This window comes from Habropoda laboriosa, unplaced genomic scaffold (assembly GCF_001263275.1).
Source record: "Habropoda laboriosa isolate 0110345459 unplaced genomic scaffold, ASM126327v1 scaffold992, whole genome shotgun sequence".
In the NCBI taxonomy this organism is placed as follows: domain Eukaryota; kingdom Metazoa; phylum Arthropoda; class Insecta; order Hymenoptera; family Apidae; genus Habropoda; species Habropoda laboriosa.
The window spans coordinates 258,315-279,050 of NW_017101096.1; the positions used below are offsets into that span (position 1 = coordinate 258,315).

The following is a 20,736-nucleotide window of genomic DNA, read 5'->3' on the forward strand; positions in this document are numbered from 1 at the left end:
CTATGTAAAATTTTCGAATAGAAATTTTCTACTTTCCCAACAGTTATTTTATCTGATTTTCTAAAAATGCACGCTTCTACAAAACTCGTAAATGGCGCTTTGAGTGAAGTTTCCAGCAAAACCGGCGCGTTAAGTGTCAAGGTAGCATAAACTCGATAACAGCAAAAGTTATGGAAGAAAATAAAGCGACGGGTCAAAAAAGACCCGAAAACTGCACCAGGGTAAAAAAAACAACAGACATGAACCCAAGAATGATCGAGAATAACTCCTCCACCATGAAACTCTCCGTCATTAGCAATTTTCAAACTGAACGTCATTATCTATCATCGCTATCTTCTCCGCCTGGGAATTCCTCGTTCCTCCGATCCGTCACTTAACCCTTTCCCCGTCCGAGCCGTGTCTCGCACGTCTCTCCCGGCGTAACCGTAACTCGCGTCGGAACTGTATCAGCACGTCGTCGTGATCCACGGACCGCCTTGCACCACTTACGCAACGTTCGAAACCGCGAAGCGGGTCGGCGGCAGGAGGAAAGGAAAAAGAGTTCAGGAGATCACCGGTTGTTGTTTCTGGAGAGAGGGGTGGACGATGGTGTTGGAGAGAAGGTCTGGCTGGCTGGTGCGCGGTTCGCCGAAGAGAAGAGACTGGTCGGCATGGTAGGAGTTAGGAGGGAAGGTGAAAGGGAGTAGGCGAAATGCAGACGGTGCAAGATCGTCCAGGTGGAGCAGACTCGATCGCGTTCCCCCAGTGGCCCTGTGTACGCGCGATCATCGCGATGCTAAGGACAACCGACGCGTACGACCGACCGTCTCAACATGAGCACGTCCGATAGAACTTATTAGGAGGACGGCCTCTATCTCCCCTCCCACACGTCGCGACGTCGATTCTAGCGGGACGCCTATACACACCAGTTCGTATATATACCTGCGTAACGCCGAAAAAACCTGACCAGTCGTGTGCGACGCCTGTCACCGTTTCACGCGCGGATTTTCCTTGCACCGCGAGCCATCCTCGCGAGATAACACTCTTCCCCGGGGTGAACGAAGAAATTACCCCTTTAGTAACCCCCTTCCCGATCCTCTTTTCTTTCTTTCTTTCTCTCCCCCCCGAGTGAATCGTTGAGAACGTCGAAGAGAGGAGAAAAAACAGTGTTTGGAAGAACCGAGGAGTGTTTCGAGGCGAGACGTGAAAGAGTTGGAAAAAGTGACGTTTATGAATAAACGATTATATCGTCGTCGATGACAGTGACGAAGTAACAGAGTTGGAAGACGTCAACGACAACGCTAACTCGAGGCACGTGGAGATTCAACGTTTCGATACTTCTCGGGAATTCCCAAGCCTTTCGAAGAAAAACAACGGACCCTCTGTTGGTAGTTTTTGCATAGAATTAACGAGAATTGCCTACGAGACGGTGAGATAGAAGAAGTCTCTGTGTGAGTCTACTATCTCCAGACCATCGTTGAGACCAATTATCAACAGCGATAAGGAGAAATCCCTCGCTGCAATTGAGGGATTTGTTGGTGGAAACAGCAGTTCGTACGGGTGCAATTCAGGTGGATGATCGTCCGGTGTTACAATAACGTTAATCTGTTAAGATCCTTCGTGTTGGTGAAAGAAGAAGAGAAGAAGATAAGAGAGCTGAGATAATAATTGAAATTCCGCGGTGAATCTGGATATAAGGTGAGGAGAGAGAAGGATTTCGGGGGAGAAGCGGATTCCTCGAGGATGTGAATTGCAAGTTGCCGAAAGATCGAACATCCTTGTTTATCTTCGCGCAGAGGAGAACTTATCCGTAGTCAGGAAGTCGTCAACGTTGTTTCCTTTTTTACCGTCTTTTTGCCTCGAGGATCTGAAATTAACGATCGAGAATACACGTGAGTAGAATTTATGCAAAACCTAGTTGGAGATTTATTTATACGAACCGGAAAATCGTTTAACGGTGGTGAGCACGCAGCTGCAACCAGTTTGATGGTCTGTGTTACGCAATGGAGTCGGACTTTCGACGAGTATGTAGCGAGATCGAGATTCGTTTCGCGATTATCGGCAGACATTTGTTGATCATTATCGCCTCTCAGTGGTCTTAGGAATCTTCGATCGGGGAGGATCGACACGCCGCGAGCGATCAGATTTGTGCGGCGCGCAATTTAACGATAAGATTCGCGCCAACCAGCTGATTGGCGTTCTCTTCTACGCTCGATACGTTCGCGGGGGAAGAAGAGTTTGTTTGAACACTGACACGCAGCTGGAGAGTACATGCTCCGATGAAATTTCGAGATTAATTTTCAGATTTGATTTCACTTCGAGTGCCGATAAACCGGTTTCGATTGTGTAGAGGGGAAGTTAATAGACGGGTGAAGTTTCTTCTTCTTTTCTTTCTTTTTTTTGTGTGGAATTTTTGGAGAAGTTTTGTTATGTAGAAGTTGTAGAGATAATGGGTTTGTTTACACACGTGCGTTTAAAGGACAACGAATGAAATTGTGCATGCTTCTTTGTCTTCTTGAAACGATTTCGCGTTATGTAAACGTTGCAGCTGCCGTGCATGCTTGCTGAATGACATTTTCGTAATCGGTTTGACACGGTTTTTTTTTTAAACAATTTCTTCTCTTTCCATGCACTGTTGTTGGTTTAAATGTCTGAGATTCGACGACGGAAACGTTCGAGAATGAACGGATGAAAATTTTCAGTTTAATAGTAAATTATATGTTTAATCTGCTAGATTCATAAAAGGAGAAATAATGCGAAAATAGTGTCGTAATTTTAAATAGAATGCGAGATTTTCATGGACAATAATATCTCATGGCAAAAATGCAATTGTTAAATTTATTATTTACAAATCTCTATTTTTCATTTGCGTTATTCTATATTTTTTGATATTTCTAAACCATATTCTACAGAAAATTAATAATTGCCAAAAATATTTTTGCTCGATATTGTCGTTTGAAATTTATTCAAATACGAGATACTTATTTTTAGTTACTTTTCACGATAAGAAACACAAGCCGGATAATTGTTGAAAGGTATTTGTAATTGAGCTTATTGCAACAGAACCTCGACGTTAACGAGCTTCCTGTAAAAACGCAATTCACCTATCGCTGCGCGAATTGTCTTTAACTATTGCAAATGAGTTTGCTCGCGAATAGATTTTGTGCTAATTGTGCACCGCGGGAAAATCACGTACTTCCGTTATCTGTCAAAAACATCATTTTACAAAAGTCTCTTTAAAAAGTTGTCGATGGTAACCGAGGTATTGGTTAAACATGCTGTCTCTTCGTGAAGTTTTCAATAGCAAATAAAGACGAAGCTAAATCACACGAAAAATTTCCTTACACGTATGTCAACGATTGATTAAAATGCACATTCGAAGTGCAGTAATAGGACAAAAATTTCTCTCATAGGAAATGGGAAAAGAAATAGTTTCATTTCTAGAAGGAAATCATTTTAAAGAAAAGAAATTGGAAGAGAAATAATTTTATTTCAAAAAAGAAATAAAGAAAGAAAGAAATTATTTCTGAGAAGAGATAACTAATTAAAATTATTTCTTTCTCTAAGGTTAAACAGCTCTTTTTTTTCGCGCGCAAACTTAAAGGGCAAAGAGTTACAATCACAAGTGTGCAAAATATTTGGAATGAAAAACGCCTGTGAAGATCGTTTACGAATTTCTTACTTTATTTACATAAGAACAGATTTCCTTGGAGATATCAGTCGCGTGCCGGTCGCGTGTACCGGAAGTCAACTATCGTTGTTCTCGTGAAACTGTGTAACGGGCAAATGTTAAAATGTAGCTTTATCGTGGAATGCGGTTAACAGGTGGGCATATAAGAAAACGACGCGCTGGGAGGTATATATGATAATCGAGGACTTGCATACGATTATATGCGTGATAAGGGGCACCTTGAACGTGCAATTTTTCTTCTTTTTTTCTTTTGTTATTGAATATTTAGAGAGTCATCGAAGGAAATTTCGTTACGGAGCGAAGTGTGTATTGAATTTTTACCATTGCGGTCTCATTCGAACATGTCGGAGATCTCTTTGTTGAACGACACGAGATAATGTTTGCAATTTTGATGCAAATTTGCAGTTACGAAATGGTCTCTGGGATGGAAAAGGATGTGAGGAAATTTTCTCGAAGGTGTACTGTATTATGGTAATTATATGTTTCACTGGAATTCTTTTTGCACATTCCAGAGTAAAGTGTCATCCACGTTAACACACTTTTCAAAGGTTTTTAAGGAAATGTAGAGGATATGTGAATGACTATAACAATTTAAAAATACATTTTTTCTGATTAATAGCGTTCGAATGAAGTTTTAGTTTTGTGTAGTAATGAAGAAACGAAGAATTCTTCGTTTTTAATAAAATACCGTGTTTCTGTTAATTTGGTATTGGAGAGGGAAAGAAGAAAAGAAATTCTACGCCTCTGTACAAACTAACGTTAAAATAACTGTAGACCGTGCAGTTTGATGCTTCTGGGTTATTACTGTGCTTGGCATAATTCAGAAGAAATTCATTTGCGAATGCTAGACTTCGAAAACGGTGAGAAATTAGTGTTTGAAAATTTTGCCAGTCATAAAAATAAAATATTTTCTTCTTCGGAAGAAATTCGTCTAAGAATGTTACACTGGACAATATGGGAAATTAATATTCTAAAATTTTGCCAGTGATAAAAGTAAAATATTTTCTTCGGAAGAAGAAATTCTTAACATTTAAGAATGTTACACTCGAAAATATAAGAAATTAGTGTTCTAAAACCAAGGGTAAAAATAAGATTTAAATTTAAAATTATTCAAAATTGAATGAAAATTATTATTCTAAAATTGTTCAAAAATTAAATTAAAATGCGACACAATTCACGTGTAAAACAATTATTCCTCCACATTCATTTAACGAAATCGCGAACTCAGAACTATCTCAAAATTGCAACGATTTAAAAATCCTATCGAACGTTTAGCAAAAGGCGTTCACACAAGAACAAAGCATTGTGCAAGATTTAACAATCAGTTCTCGTATGACCTTTCCTGAATCACGCTCGTGTGAATTTGCACAAAGCAGACACGACAATTCGTGCAGATATTACCCTGAGATATTGGCATTTCCAGTCGAAAGATCCTGGATCTCCACGGATCAACCGTATTCGTCGATCTCGGTACACCTCCTAGTCCATTATAATTTCAGCTTAACTCGCTCGATGGTTTTATTCGTGACTCCTTTCCATCCCTTGCCTTACGTCCGATTATTTATCGGCCACATCGTAAAACTTTTCTCCTCCCTAACATTAGAAAGTCCTACGTAGATCCTGTACAGTGGGAACATTCAAGGATATGTCTTCGATCTGCGAAGTTGTAATTTTAGTAGTATTAGGACACAGAAAGTATCAGAAAATTTAAATTACACTTCTTAGGCAAAGTTAGTATCATACGAGCCACTCATTCAAGCTTAAAGTGACTAACTCTGTGGAATTAAATTTATTAAAGAACAGTGGTAGAAATTGGCCAATTTTGGACTTGGCTGACAAATTTTTTACAGGTTTTGTACAGAAAGTATCAGAAAATTTAAATTACACTTGTTAGGCAAAGTTAGTATCATACGAGCCACTCACTCAAGCTTAAAGTGACTAACTCTGTGGAATTAAATTTATTAAAGGACAATGGTAGAAATTGGCCAATTTTGGAAAATGTTTGATTGGTCATAGGCTTTAGGGAATTCGAAATGCATAATTGTTTATCTTGGAGAGGACGGGAGAGTTGTAAAAAATGAGCGTAAACTTTGAAATGACGTCGTTAGTGTAACTCATCAGATTAATCATTATCTTCTTCGTTGACAAAATAATCGTTTGGGAAATCCGCTGGAAAATTCATCGTAGATTAGTGTCGATCGTAGCTGAAAAATCACCAAGTGCTTTGATACTAAAATTGGAAGAATTTAATCATTTAGAGTTAATTGCACGGAAGAGTTAATCATTTCGGCTTCCAAGTGCCTCGGTTACTGTCACCTTCGCTAAAGTAGTATCTTCGTTCAAAATTAATCGCGCACGTTATGTCTTTGGGAAATCCCCCGGAAAATTCATCGTCGAAAATTCGTAGTCGTAAGACTACCAAGTGCTTTGATAAAAATTGGAAAATTAGTGTTTGATACTAAAATTCAGGAAGTAAGAATTTGAAAAAGTGAAGTTAATCATTTTGGCTTCCGAGTGCCTCAGTTACTGTCACGTTCGCTAAAGTAGTGTCTTCGATCGAAATTAATCGCGTACGTCGTATCGCAGCCATAATTAACGCGTATTTTAGAATCTCGCGACAATCGATCATTTTGATACAATTCGATCCTGTGGATTTACCGAGATGAATTGCGACGGTGGTAAAAAGACAGACAAACGGATGAAAACAATTCTTAAAATCAGCGAGGATTTGCGAAACTTCTGCTTCCTGCAGATTGCCCAATCTGTTATCAATTCGCGAGGAACTTATATAGCTTGTTTAACTATCCTCAGTAATGATCTCGTTGCAACATTCGATGAGAACAGAAGGAAAAATCTTGACGCAGATAATCGTACCGAACTGTTGCAATAAAAGAGGATGTTAAGCTCTGTCTCGTATCGAATTGTTGAATTCAACCTTGAAATATAGCACGTTTTACGTGCAATTATAAATCATTTCTTTTTTTCTTCGACGAATGTTTATAATTTCGTTGCACAATCTGTCGATAAAATGTCGTTAGGAGGAAAGTTTAGATGTTATCTTCGTGTACAACTGATGTAACAACAGTCGTTGGATCGAGCGTTGCATTCATAGTTCGCACAATCTTGTTAATTAGCGATGCTACATACACTACAAGTATATGTTTCTCAATGACTCTAAACGCGGCATTTCGGATATTTTTAGATTTGTTCAGATTATCCTGATTTCAGACGTTTTGTAATCTTCACAGGTCCGTGTTTACAATTTTAGAGACTTTAGCAACATAAAGTCTTAAATAAATTTGGCGTTTTCGTTTTTATATTACGAATTTAATATTCAAAAGCAAGCATTTCATTTTGCAACTGTAACTGTTTTTTATTTTGTGAATAAAGCGAAGGGTAAGCTTCGAAAATATCGCCCCAGCTCGCGTTTAACGTGCCTTATAGTAAATTTCACCCTAAACCTTTGTATGATAAATACAGCAATTTAATTAGAATTAATTATATAGATGCACACAATGATTTTTCATACAATATTAGGTCATCTCGTAAATTCGTGCCAAAGGCGAAAAATATTTGACTGAAAATTCAAGGAAATACTATAGTAACGACATAATTGCCTCACAAAAAGAGAAGAATAGAAAATAGTCGAGGAATGTTCTTTAGAAAAATCGATTTCAATTATAAAATTCCTCAGAAACTTATGGGATAACCTCGTAAATACAGAATTTGAATTGGAATTAATTCTACAGATGCGTGAAATATTTTCTAATCTTTATTTATGTTACATTACGAAATTGTTTTTACACATTATTCTCCTCAAGTGATTCTCATAGATATCGTTCTCCGAACGATTTTTTAATTAATTTGCTATCAGCCATTATCTATTTCGCCTCTCGCGTCGCCAAAACATCCTTCCGGGCTATCGATCACAAAATTTACAGGCGTAAATGCCACGAAATTATGGTAATAATCTAAGTGATAAGCAAACAGTGGCTGTCCCCGACGCAATGGAAAATTTTACCCGATAAAAGCAAGATCATCGTTGATTGTTACGTTGTTGCTGTGCCTGTCGGTAAAACCAAGCCGCCGGTACAGGACTTACAACGTAAGAGTTACATTAACAGTTATTTTCTTTCGGCGTTATCAGCGCCGAGTGAAATATATCGCGGAGATTTTCATCGTTTCAAATTGCTATCGTCATTATGGCCACGCTCTTTTTTTCTTTTTTTCGCAAACTGACGTAAGAGATGGACACACTAATGTAATCTTGCGAACAGGCAGATTATCTGTCTCGATAACGATTTTCGCAGTGATTCGTCCGAACGTAGAATCGATTCGTGAGAATTTTATTGCATACAGAAAGACACCCGTGAATTAAGGACGATCGATAAGAAGCTAGAGCGGACGATAATTGTTAAAGGTTCGATTCTAGCGAATTGTTTTTGACGATTGATAAGGATCGCGTACGTTTGAAGCAATTCTGGCTGTTTTCGTTTGGATACATCTTACTGCAAAATTTACTATTTCTGTGAGATTATTCTGTTAAATATTCAATTTCTATGTTAACACGTTAAGCGCAGCGTCAGTCCGCGGTGACTGACAGTGAACTTTCCGTTTAGACGGCGTCGGTCCGTGGGGACTGACAGTGAACTTTTCGTTTAAGCGGCAGTATCATGTTTAAAAAATAAATGTTATGCACGTCTCCTTCTTTTTTTTGCAATTTATGAATACTTCTTCTACCAATCCGGATTGGTATTTCTTCGTCCGAATGCCGTGCGAGTGCATTTGTTATCTTCTGTTTATACTCTATAACCGAACAGCTCGCGAAGTGATCGCCGCTGTGTGCCGCCTGAACGGAAAGCAGAGCGAAATCGGCTCCGCGCTCAACGTGTTAAGTTTGTTTTCTTAATATAATTTTTCTGAGATGATTGTACAAATTTTGTTATTTTCAAAAATATTTAATCGTTGGAAGTAGTTGCTATTTTGTTTAACAGTGAGCATAGATAAGGATCACAGACATTTAAAAAATAATTACAGCATGTGGCAATTTTCATTTTAACACATTCTACTGAAAATTTGCTGTATTTGTGAATTTGTTCTGTGAAATATTTAATTTGCATATTAAGCTTGTTTTTTTCATATAATTTTTCTCAGAAGATTATACAAGTTTTATTCATTCGTTCATTTTATTCAATAGCATAATGCTACTATTTGAATAAAAAGAAAAATTCGTAGAGTAACAATTATGCAAATTAAATGTCACACGTATAAAAACAGTTTACAAGGATTTTAAATAATCGATATGTACATATGTTGGTTCAGATTCATCATGGGGAAAAATACAAAGGAACAACAAGCGACAGGCAATCCTATGCAGGAGTTTAGCAGCAGGTATACATCTATAACAACTCTATAACACTTTAATCATCGAATTAAAACACACGACGACAAGTGAATTGTCAAAATTTAATAAAGATATAATTTAATAGTTATGGATTATTAATTGTGTAAGCATTAACGTCGATTAACATTATCTCTATCGTGCTTTTTATCATTTTCTATCTTCGGTAAATTAGTTATAGTTGGCGTTGTTCAGAAAATTTATGATATAATGCAATTGTTTATTTTAATTTTTTGTAAAATATAGAATAATTTTGTAAAGAATAGGGTAGTGTTGAATATAGTACACAATTAGAAAGTAATCTATCCAGAATTCTATATGGTGACGTATTGCTTCTTTTGTCATCAGCACAAAAATAGCCAGTGTCGTAATTAGCGAATACAACGAAAAGGATGAACTGTATAATCCCTTCGAGTACCGTGAGAAGAAAAATACTAATTCGTAAGTTTCCTTTCTTTGTGTTAACGTAAGAAAAATATAAATATTTTGTGACGTATAAATCGTTCTGAAAGAATAAGCGTTACTTTGAACATTATTTTCCTTCTTTCTTAGGACATTTAAAAGTTTGTACACATTTCTGAAAATACTTTCCAATTTTATTTTACTATATTTGTCAAATGGGAAAAATAAACTTTATTTTGTGCAGTTAAAAAGTGACTTATTAATTTTAAATATACTATGTTTTATTAGCTCGAGCTTAAAGTGTTTTTATCTACTTATATTTTGTTTCAATAATATATGTGATTTGATAAAGAACATTGTATTTTATTATATGTATATTTACGCGAGATGAATCATTTGTGAGATGACGGATATTGAGTTTGCACCGTAAATTTATTTTTATTTCAAATTTTATATTAGTTTTTGGAGTTCGATGTTCTCCGAGCCACCGGTTTGTAAAAGGACTTTCATTGAAATCTCCATTCTTGACGATGAACAAAGTCATCTTCGTTCCCCACTTAGCATACCTACCCAACGTGGCTCTGTATAACTCCTTTTTCTTTCTAAAAAAAAGCCGAGAAACTCGTTGAAATGACAACTCCCGAAACCGTCGGAGAGCAAAAAGAAAATTCGAAGACTGATCTGAGAAAGATTCTTAGAAGTGTCGGTCGAGAGTATTTTCAGAAATGAGACTTGAAATAATTTTTTAGATTACAAATCTTCCTTTCAGAATTGTTTCTTAGAATCAAGTACAATAGACCCTCCTTATAACACATTTGTACAAATATAGATTATGTGTGCTAATTGGAAACACGTATTTATAAAAGATGCAAGCATTTGTTACACAGAATGTAAAATAAATATTTAAGCTGTAATAGTAAAATAATTTTTGTTTCACTTAAAATACAAGCAAGTATTAAAATTAAAAATATTTTGTCACTTCGTATTTTAATTGAAGTAAAAACAAAGTTACACTTCTATTTATATTTGTTTTATAATTCTAGTTCTTCTAATTGTTTCGTCTAATATTTCATTATTGCAGCGATAAACTTTCCCTATGAACACGGTTAGTTCCTTATAATATGCAACAATAAAACAATTACTGTATAGGGTGCAGCCGAAAATATTGTACAAGCGTGCAACAGGTGGTTCCTTCTGAAAACGTAAACAATGAACGTAGAATAAAATTTATTCCTCCAAGGCTTAGTTTTTGAAAAAATTGGGCTTGAAAATCGTTTGCACAAGGACTCTAGTTTCAATAAGTCCTTTGTCTTTGCGCTTTGTTAAATCCAGTAGCTCGTAAATGTCGTCCGACGAACCGAATCCTTTTAGCGATATAAGTGCAAACGTAAGCAACAGATTTTCCAAACACCATTTTCTCGAATAAACAAATTATATTCTTTATTTCTTATTTATTTCTACACAAGGAATCACCTCCTACCCATGTGCACAATACTTTCAGCCGCGCTCTGTACAGTACAATGTACCATCAACAACAGAAACTTAGCCATACTGTGAAGATGCAAACTTATGTACCGTGTCGTACGAACACTGTCGCAATTTCTGCGTGCTGTTATACGTGGGTCTATTGTACAACCCACCAACTCACAGAAAAACCAGAAGAACCAAAAAAAAAAAAAATGTTAAACAATCGTTCCTTGTTACAGAGACTTAGGCTCTCTAGCTCACCTACTGAAGTCATCCCTGGGCACAGGGATTCTTGCCATGCCGAACGCGGTTAAGAATGGCGGACTCGTGGTCGGTGGAATCGGCACGATACTAATCGGAGTGATATGCGCGCATTGTGTCCACATACTGGTTCGTTCGTCCCACGTGTTGTGCAAACGATTGAAAAGGCCTCAGATGACGTACGCCGAGACCGCAGAGGCTGCGTTCCTTTCTGGACCGAAATCGTTGAGGCCTTTCGCGAACGCCAGTCGAATATTCGTGAATGCCGCGCTATGCGCAACCTACATAGGTGGATCATGCGTGTACATAGTCTTCATATCGACGTCGATCAAACAGGTAAGCTTCTTTTCTTTTCTTCACCTTCAATTCTGCGTATCGTAGAATATTTTGCGAAACAACGTGTGCATGTTTTTCGATCGCATCTTCGATAGAGGCGGCATGAGTGCCGACAGGATAACGATACCGACGACAATTCCGAGATGCCAGAAACGCGTTAGTTAACGTCGTTGAGTCGAATGCTGAGATAATCATCGATGATTCGAATGTCAGGCTGATAAAATTGATTTGTGTGTTGAAAGAATCGTCGTGATCGATGAGCTCTCCTTGCTAACGAGTGGAAATATTTTGCAAACGAGTGTGTTTAGCTTGTGTATTATTCAGATCGGCTGGATAAGTTGGCATACTGATCGTTCGTTTTGCCACTTAACTTGGACGAATTACTGGAGGAAACAAGTACTTACATCTTGTGTTATGTACGGAGATAATTTACTTGGAAGATTCCTTTCCTTTTTATCGTATTGTTCAAAATATTTTTCGCGTCTAACGGAATTTCAATTGATTCGTTAGATTAGTTGTTTACACTTATACAATATAATTTCATTATCTCTGTTATTTTCGTTGTCAGTGGAGTCGTCAAAATTTTCTTATTTTCTTCTTTTAGTCAATATTTGCTCCTATATATGTAGAGTGAACCGCATAGCATGATTATCTCCATTATTTTCGAATTGATCAGACGGTAAAGATTTAATCCTCCATAAAATTAATCAATGTTAATTACTGTAAAGTTGCATTGTTAATTGGTCAACGTCGACAAAATCACCGATTTCACAATTCCTGTGGTCAAACAATCGTGCCATTATGATCTATAATTTTCCACTTCAGCATCGTAATTAATTTCGACTCGATTCGACAGTAATTCCGATTTTTCACCGTTGTTACTTTTCCAATTTCATTTGCTTCTTTCGTCAGTTAGCACAATTCCCTGTATCTATTTTACAATCTACGGTGTCTGTAAATTACAGTCACCGACTCAACCGCATGAAAATGTGGATTGGTAAAACCAGTCTAATCTGCGATCGTCTCGTTTCCTTCGTCCTCGTTCATCGTCACACGTGCATCTTTCTCCTTTTTTCCTTGATCACAATTGAAAATCTGTGTCAACGCGTAGCCCCAGGACTCGTTCTGACTGGTTTGACCTGTAAAATACAGCTCGCCTGTGAACAGAAACTGAGTACGCTTCGTTTGAACGGACTTCGTGTAACTAATCGAATCCTTGAACGTTGAGGAGAATTTACGATAAGAGAAAATACGAATTAATTTACTACGTGTGTCACTTCTTTTTCTCTGTCCGAGCAATTTTTCATTTCTCTTATCTTATTGAACCGTGTTCAAATAACGTCAATCAGCGTGAAATGTAATTCACAAAGAGTCCATTTCTTTCGAAACCGAATTCAATTTAAACTGAAATTCAGTCATCGTTAAGTCCAATTTTCTTTCGTTACGCAGGCTGGGCCATCTAATTATTTTCTGCAGTTATGGTCGTACGGGAAATTTTGATGTGTAATTTAAGCGGTTTCGAAGGGTGAACTGTGATTTTAAAATGAAATTCAGTCATTTGATCACGTGTGTGTTCAGTTTGAAATTAAACCTTACGATAAGTAAACGTAAAAATATGCAAACCCTGTGTATTATATCTGGAAACATAGCCCGAGACAGTGTTCTATTAACTAGAATTTAAACGAGTACAATTAAAATGTACATCATTAAAATAATCACTCTGCAAAAATTGAAATTAAAAAATTCCATAAAACTATAATATTTGGATCTTGCGCCATCTCATTAGCCTAAAGAGTCCAATTCTAATTGCTAATATTATACGAAAGGAAAGATCTCTGTTAACCCCTGTTTTATTTCTTTCGAAAAATTTGAAAAAATGAAGAAAGAGGCAATCTTAATTTTCTTTACAAAACGAACGTTCGTAAAGTGGAACTGTGGATGTCATTGCACCATAGGATGAAAGTGCTTGCGACCTGTGTTACATTACAGCTTCATCGTGACACTCTCGTTACATCATTTATATCACATTCCATTTACGAAATTTCTCTTCGCTGGATTTCAGGTTGCCGATTATCGGAGCGGCATGAATATACCAATTCGCCTGTACATAGTGACACTTATCCCCGCTGTGTTGCTGCTGGGTCAGGTGCGAAATTTGAAGTACATGGTGCCGTTCTCCATGGCCGCCAACGCGAGCATGATGGCCGGTTTCGCGATAACCCTTTACTACATCTTCAACGGGATCGAAATGTCACCGGACGTGAGAATGGTCCCGTACATCCAGCATTTTCCCACATTTCTCGCCACTGTGCTGTTCGCCATCGAAGGAATCGGTGTTGTAAGTATGACAAAGTACATTTTTCAAATACTTCTTTGTTTTTCGTTAACTCCATTTTTGTATTTACAATCTGTCAAGATTTTTGAAGTATCGATAAAGGTTTCGATCAGGGCTCTTAGTGCTGCTCGGATTACTCTCTAAATTTTGGAAATGTTTTCCTTTTTGCTGAAAGAAATTAGTCTATTTTCTTCTGTCTTCGGAGTAGCATAACTCCGAGAAGAAAGTAGTGATTGTAACGAATATACTTTCAAGAGACAGGTGAAGAAACAGTCTTTCAGAACCTATGCGAATTTCGCGTGCTTTCGTTCAGTTTTATTTGTTTTAACGTATTTGAACTGGGGCTCTTACTGAGAGTTTTGAGGCTTTCACAGCCTGGGATATTACAGTTTATACTGTTCGAAGCTTTCGGGTGTAAGCTGTGTGCGGTAGCATAAGTTTTCTAGTGTTTTGTAAGCATTGCAAGCATTGTTTCATCAGGAGTCTGAGGATGCGCTGATAAATGCTTGCGAAACGTTGAGAGAGTTTCCCAGAGTAGGATAGGTAGAATAAGTTATCCTACTGGACACGGTTTACATCCGAAGACCTCAAACAAATAGGGCTCTCTTTTTTAATTGGCTCTAATTTAGACCCAAATTTCCGAGTTACTCACGTGATTTGGATTGGGATATCCGGATGCATTCGTATTACCCTCGCGATGAGTCTATCAGATATCTGCCAAATAGCAGTGTCGAACAGTTTCCTATACCGACTAATTTCTGCATCCTTCGATCTTCATTCTTTACCTAAACTTGCTTTCTTTAATCTAAATCCAGATAAGAAAAGCTTCATATTTGAGTATTATTCTTTAAATTAACAAAGAAAATCCGGATCCTCGAGTACTCAGACTCGAATTTCGACGCTAAGTTCAGACTATAAGAAGACATAAATAACGAAATGATTTAAATAACGTAACTTTTATGATAAGTCGGCGAACAATTAATATTACAGGTGATGCCTGTGGAAAACACGATGCAAAATCCACAACACTTCCTCGGATGTCCCGGCGTTCTTAACATAACAATGTCGATAGTAGTAGTATTGTACGCTGTGTTAGGTGTGTTTGGTTACTTGAAGTACGGAGAGGCAGTTATGGGCAGTATTACACTGAACATACCAATACAGGAGGAGTAAGTATTTTCAACAGTTCAATAATTTTCTCTTTTTTCCTTTTCCTAATAACAATATGCAAATCCGTTGTTTTACAGACTGGGACAAGCCGTGAAAATGCTTATCGCTTTGGCTGTTCTATTCACTTATGGGCTGCAGTGTTTCGTGCCACTGGACATTATATGGAACTCCATGAAGGACAAGTGTAGCCATAAGTATCAAGGCTTGTGTCAAATAATGTTGAGGATATGCACGGTTCTATTCACAGGTAAGGAATTCTCCTCGCATTTTTCAGTATATTGCACGTTTTAATTTTAATTTTAATTTCATTGCCGTTTCTTTAAGCGAAACCCTAGATACATCGTGTCACTTCAAAAAATTATGATTATGAATCTTGAATCATGGATCTTCAGTCTCGTTACTCCAAATTTACAAAAATCATCAATCTTCGAATTGAAAAATTCCTCGGACACTACTTTTACAGTGTCTTCATTTTACAATCATTTATTTACTTAACAGCAATTGACAGTTTCAAATAATAACCACACATCTTTACAATTATCAAAAAATACTTTCGTCTACTTCGTTTCTTCAAAATAACAACTCGAACACCTTGCGACCTTCTCTCATCTCTTATCAATTAAATTACATATAACAATCGTCTTCGACTGTTTATTAGAGCTGTTAGCAACAAAACTGCAGTTTTCATATCGTCAAGATAACAAGTTACGAATACTTCTCCGGTTGTTACTGGTCTAGGCCACTGCAGCAGACACGTGTGGTACTTTCATCAAGGAAGAAAAGAGAGAAACGCGAGTTGTTGCGGAGCGATAGAGGTAGACTGGGCCAGGGAAATACCCGTTGGTCCTGTAAACCGTATGACTCACTGTCAGTCGGCAGCACCGTTCAATGACTCGCGCTCATTTAACTCATTGAGAATCTCTACCATGATGATACTCCACGTTCTTGTTTACAATCGCTAAAGGCTTGAACTTTTTCGACACGCGGTAAATTCTAATTTACATGGGAAATTACAATTCCCACTGGACTACGCTGTTGTTGCATAACGACACGTCACCGAACGGTTGATATTTAAAAATTGTTTTGCTTCTTTTTTTTCACTACCTGTTCTGCTGGACGGTCTGTCCTGAATCGTAATGGGGAATTAATGCTAATTCATCTTCTCACTCACGTTTAGCGGAAGGTGCAACGTGACAGCGTGTCTTCTAAATAAATGTATCCAGATTAAGTCTCGCTGAGGTTCGAACAATCAACTTTTAAGTTTCGGCTTTTATTGTTTGATCTGTGAATAATTCTTTCTAATAAAAGAAAAAAATACCGAAACAAATTCTATCGATCTATAAATTGAACAAAATATTTTCCATAATTTTGTATTTAAATCTAGACACACGTGCTTACTTCTGATTAAGTAATTAAATTTTGAATGTTGTGATTAGATCTATGAATTTTATCGTAATTAAAATTCAATTTTGGGTCAAAAGAGACCCGAAGACCGGACTAGGCTTAATATCTACATTGATAGGGTTACAATAGAGACCGCATAGGGTTAACATTTAAATCACTTAGGGTTCACATTTAACACAAGCTTCTATCATCTATTTAGCTTAATTTGATAGAATTTCCTTTGACGAAAGTTTTCTGTGTTTCACTTTTAGTTGGCGTTGCGTTGCTAGTCCCGGAACTTGAGCCATTTATCTCTCTGGTCGGTTCAGTATTCTTCTCCATACTTGGGGTCACAATCCCAGCAACGGTGGAAACTATTTCGTGTTGGGATGGCCACCTGGGTGCTCACAAATGGAGACTTTGGAAGAACGGCTTTCTTGTCGTATTCTCGCTTCTGGCGTTAATATTCGGCTCGTGGATCTCCGTCACAGACATAATCGAATTGTATCGTTGAGGATGAATGATCTAAATAGACGTATATAACTTATATATACGTGTGCGAACAAAGACTTATCGTTAGTGTAAAATAATGTTTACAGTATCACCGAGACGTTACAACTCTTTTACACATTTCTCGATACTTCGTGCGCGACAATTTTGACACGTTTATCGCTAACGCACAAACCGTTTCATTGCGACAGAATATTTATTTGCAAGAGTATTCGTGTACATTGTGTATTTATTTCTCTTTAAGCATTTTTTTTTTTTTTTTTTTGTATAACATTTGAGAACATTTTAATTTCACTTTTCATCCTTGTAGAATTTGATGTAACTGTTGTTTTCTTTTTTTAGAAACATAGATTAATAGGTAAGCTTTATTTATTGTATACAGAATTAAGAGGAAACTTTTTTTTTCTTAATATTCCGAGGAACACGGAGTGATATGCTTTGATAAAAGTTTGCCAATTAAAGTAAGTCGGTGTACATATTCTTAATGTAGTAGTGGTTGCACTTTACGTTAGCTAGTGAACTTCTACGAAGAAAAAGGAATAGTTATTTTCTTATATATAAAAACTAATAAACAAAACACAGAAGTTTACCTGGCTTATTTGTATAAGTTTGTATAAATAATTTTACATTTTCGATTAAGCGAATTAATGCTATTGCTACTACGTTAAATCATAAGAATATGTAAATAATGTTCAATATTGTCAACTGTAAATTTAATGTATTATAATGTACAATGCATTAAAACTATACATTCTTTTTTTTAAATCTAGCTACTTTCAAGTCAATCGTTAAATTAGAATTATTAAATTATTCTGGATCTTCTGTTGTCTATAATAACAGAGTAACGATCATCGTTCAATGTGGGTGCCAACTGTGCAATTAACGTAATACTACTTTTTAATCTAACTTTTCAAACAATTCAACAATTGGTCACTGTCTTTTTCTTATTTAGACACATTTTTCCTTAATTTTTATACCGACTGAGGAGCTTGTTTTCGTTACCGCCATTTTGTTACCGCTGAAATAGCGCAAAGGCGTTGAAATCACTGGAAGGCGTGCGCGTGCCGTCGTGGAGCTATGTGCGCGTCGCTGTCCGATCGCGAGTACGACGATATCAGTATTGACTCTGCGGGTGAAATCGTCGGTTTTACTTTGCGTTTCGTACAATCGCAGAAAAGCGTGCTCATGAGAAGAATGTAAATCCCAACGATCAAAGGAACTTTCTCCATAAACCATATTATATTCGCCATACGAAGTATTTGATACGTGAACGATATGACGGCTAACGTAGGAGTGTTTCCCTGTAAAATATTCGTTAGGCGAATTATTCTGTTATTATTGCAACGAAAAGTGTGATTACACTTTGACACGTGATTTTCTACTATTAAACTCGAAATCGTTCAATATTTAGCGATAACAAAGGCTGACATTTTTTTTAGGAACAGAAAGAGAGGAAATGAAATGTTTTGATTCAGTCGACAAGTTTCATTCTGATGAAAGAAACAATTCTTTATTTGTTAATCCTTTCCTGACTGAATTGTTTTTTTTTTTTTTAGAACTTTTTGTTTACTCATCGATCATCGCGTTTGCAATACTAAATTGAGATCAGTGTTTGTTAGAGAACTCAATTGGTCACGAAAGGGTTAATCAGTAGAAATTCAGTTTTTAAGGATAATATACACTGTTCGCGAAAAAAGTTGCAATGCCTAGAAGTTAGGTTTGCACAAATCTGGAAATCACTTATGTTTCTCGGGCTACTCTGAGGAAAAATGACCAAATTTTAATTATCCCATTGTGTTGGAATTTTTTTTCACGAGCAGTGTTCTATGAAAGTTGAATTACTTCACTTCAGTCGTTTGCATTGTCAAAGTTTGAAATTTAAAAGGAAAAAAAGAAAGGAGAAGAATATAACGAAAGAATCTTACATTTTCACACCATAACATAGGAAAGTATCCCTCGCTGACATTGGAAAGTAGATCTACTCGTTGTTTCGTCAATTTTAGATTTAGTTGCATCTTCTTCGATCCAGAAAGAGGTGTTCCAGTATTTGGCTCGATAATAATATAAGTTTCGTGAATACGTTTATTGGGCCTCAAACCTCGTGCATACGTTAAAAGTTCTGGATCGGCGTGTAAAAAGTGCGGTTCCGAAAAAATTATAGGCACTTTCTGTAACGTGTTAAACGTTAAATAAAGAGACTGCTTTTAAGTCGTTCATTTTGAGAAAACACAATTTCGTTCAAAATTAAACATTGTTATTTCAAATAATTTTCAGAGCAGATTCATTTGAGTCTTCATTTTTCTTGAAGGAATTAATGCTCTCGTGACACCTTGGCAAAAGTGTTCTCGAAAATTATGAAAATTATTTGAAATAAAAATGTTTAATTTCAATGGAGTTACTTTTTTTTTTCAAAATGGAAGTTTGAAAGCAGGTGAACTTTCAGGATGGCCTGATAATATTACCTGGCATTCTGAGACATCCAGTAGACCTTGCGGCAGACATTGTGGAACATGATTTAGTGGCAGACAATAACATTCCGTTTCATTTAGATCCCACATCCTTTCCTTCATGACGAATCGTGATCCCAACAATCCGTGCACCCAAGCGTCACCTTCGTAATCTGCTTCTATACTTCTGCATATTTTAATTTTACAAATATCATAAATATAAGAAAAATTGTAATTTATGTATTTGGGTAAAATTTCATGATTCACAAATTTTTACAAAATCTGAAAAATTATTCAATACTACGATTCGTGTTTTGGAGCATACATAGCTATTGGTCCGAAATAAATAACATTTATGGTAAAATAGAACGAAGTGCCAGCTGGAAAATATAATTTTTAACAAGGTCTGCTTTTGTGGTAGATAGTGAAATTTCATTTCATATTGAGGATTCAATAGTGGTTTTGCAGTACCTGCATAAATCAGGTATAAATGTTGAAACGAATGGCAATGGTTCAATTAATGGCGGCCAAGTGATGGTATCACTTCCTCTTACTGTATTGCATTTGTCAGAATTCCATACTGTTTGTACTCTTTTTCCTTTGTAAGATGTTGTATCACCTAATCTGGTTATATTTTTGAGACCTCTGTTCATCGAAAATGGTCCGCGGTAAGTATCATTCATCTGGCAAACAGGAAAGTTTATGTTACTTCTGTACGTATTATTTTCGATTGTCCACGAAAATCATAGTAATTAATCAAATTCTTGATTATTAGAATAAGATTTTAGTAATAAAGGAACTTATTTGTATCTTCACTTAGAACGCATGCATAACTATTGAAATTTGTTGCTGCAATAGTTACAGTTTTCGTAATAACATATATTTGACTTAATTAAATATTGAAAAATATTTCACGCATTCTATTTCTATCCAAAGTTAACTCTTACTCTCTGGAACAAACTGAGAAGATAAACGTCCTCTCTGTCGGTCGTTCTCAGGACTGGGGGTACATTAATTTTCAGAGTCTTGCATACTTTGTCCAATTCAGGATATTTCTTTAAGTTACACGTTACTTTTAGTCCGTCGAAAAGTATGTCGGTAGGACGTGCTGTTAGAAAAATACTACTACGATTTGGAAACAGTTTTGGTATGTGGTTACCATACTTTGCCAGAATGTCAGGAGGTAAGGTAGCTAGCTGCGAACACGTAATTAATTCATAATTACATATTTAACATATTCCGTATATCACGTAGCCAAATATTTCGGGGATCTTGTGAAACAAGCATTTTTCTAAAGTTACGAAATGGGAAACTAAATTTTGTAAATTTCGAAAAGTTTCAAAATACAGAAATA

At 36.5% G+C, this 20,736-nt stretch overlaps 2 protein-coding genes across 3 annotated transcripts in view; one reads left to right on the plus strand and one right to left on the minus strand.

Moving 5' to 3' along the window:
- Positions 1 to 1,249: 1,249 nt before the first annotated feature.
- LOC108578024 (proton-coupled amino acid transporter-like protein pathetic) lies at positions 1,250 to 17,118 on the plus strand. Its single transcript, XM_017941269.1, has 8 exons — positions 1,250 to 1,871; positions 8,993 to 9,061; positions 9,420 to 9,512; positions 11,180 to 11,537; positions 13,600 to 13,875; positions 14,863 to 15,041; positions 15,120 to 15,289; positions 16,698 to 17,118. Exons 2-8 carry the CDS (start codon positions 9,000 to 9,002, stop codon positions 16,937 to 16,939), a joined length of 1,380 nt encoding a protein of 459 aa, XP_017796758.1. The 5' UTR covers positions 1,250 to 1,871; positions 8,993 to 8,999; the 3' UTR covers positions 16,940 to 17,118.
- Positions 17,119 to 17,801: 683 nt separating this feature from the next.
- LOC108578025 (sensory neuron membrane protein 2-like) overlaps positions 17,802 to 20,736 on the minus strand; it is a 4,572-nt gene continuing 1,637 nt past the window's right edge. The window contains exons 4-8 of one of the 2 annotated variants that reach the window (XM_017941270.1): positions 20,330 to 20,578; positions 19,854 to 20,065; positions 19,398 to 19,569; positions 18,861 to 19,103; positions 17,802 to 18,236 (exon numbers count right to left, since the gene is read on the minus strand). In XM_017941270.1, the coding sequence (XP_017796759.1) occupies positions 17,979 to 18,236; positions 18,861 to 19,103; positions 19,398 to 19,569; positions 19,854 to 20,065; positions 20,330 to 20,578 (1,134 nt within the window). In that variant the 3' untranslated portion in view covers positions 17,802 to 17,978. The remainder of the gene's footprint in view (positions 18,237 to 18,860; positions 19,104 to 19,397; positions 19,570 to 19,853; positions 20,066 to 20,329; positions 20,579 to 20,736) is intronic. The other variant, XM_017941271.1, reaches the window with a different exon arrangement.

Bases quoted from the DNA above. Each gene is read 5' to 3' on its own strand.
- LOC108578024 (XM_017941269.1), top strand. From the start codon at position 9,000: ATGGGGAAAAATACAAAGGAACAACAAGCGACAGGCAATCCTATGCAG. The intron at 9,062-9,419 runs GTATACATCTAT...TTTTGTCATCAG, and splicing joins ATGCAGGAGTTTAGCAGCAG to CACAAAAATAGCCAGTGTCG. The intron at 15,042-15,119 runs GTAAGTATTTTC...GTTGTTTTACAG, and splicing joins AACATACCAATACAGGAGGA to ACTGGGACAAGCCGTGAAAA.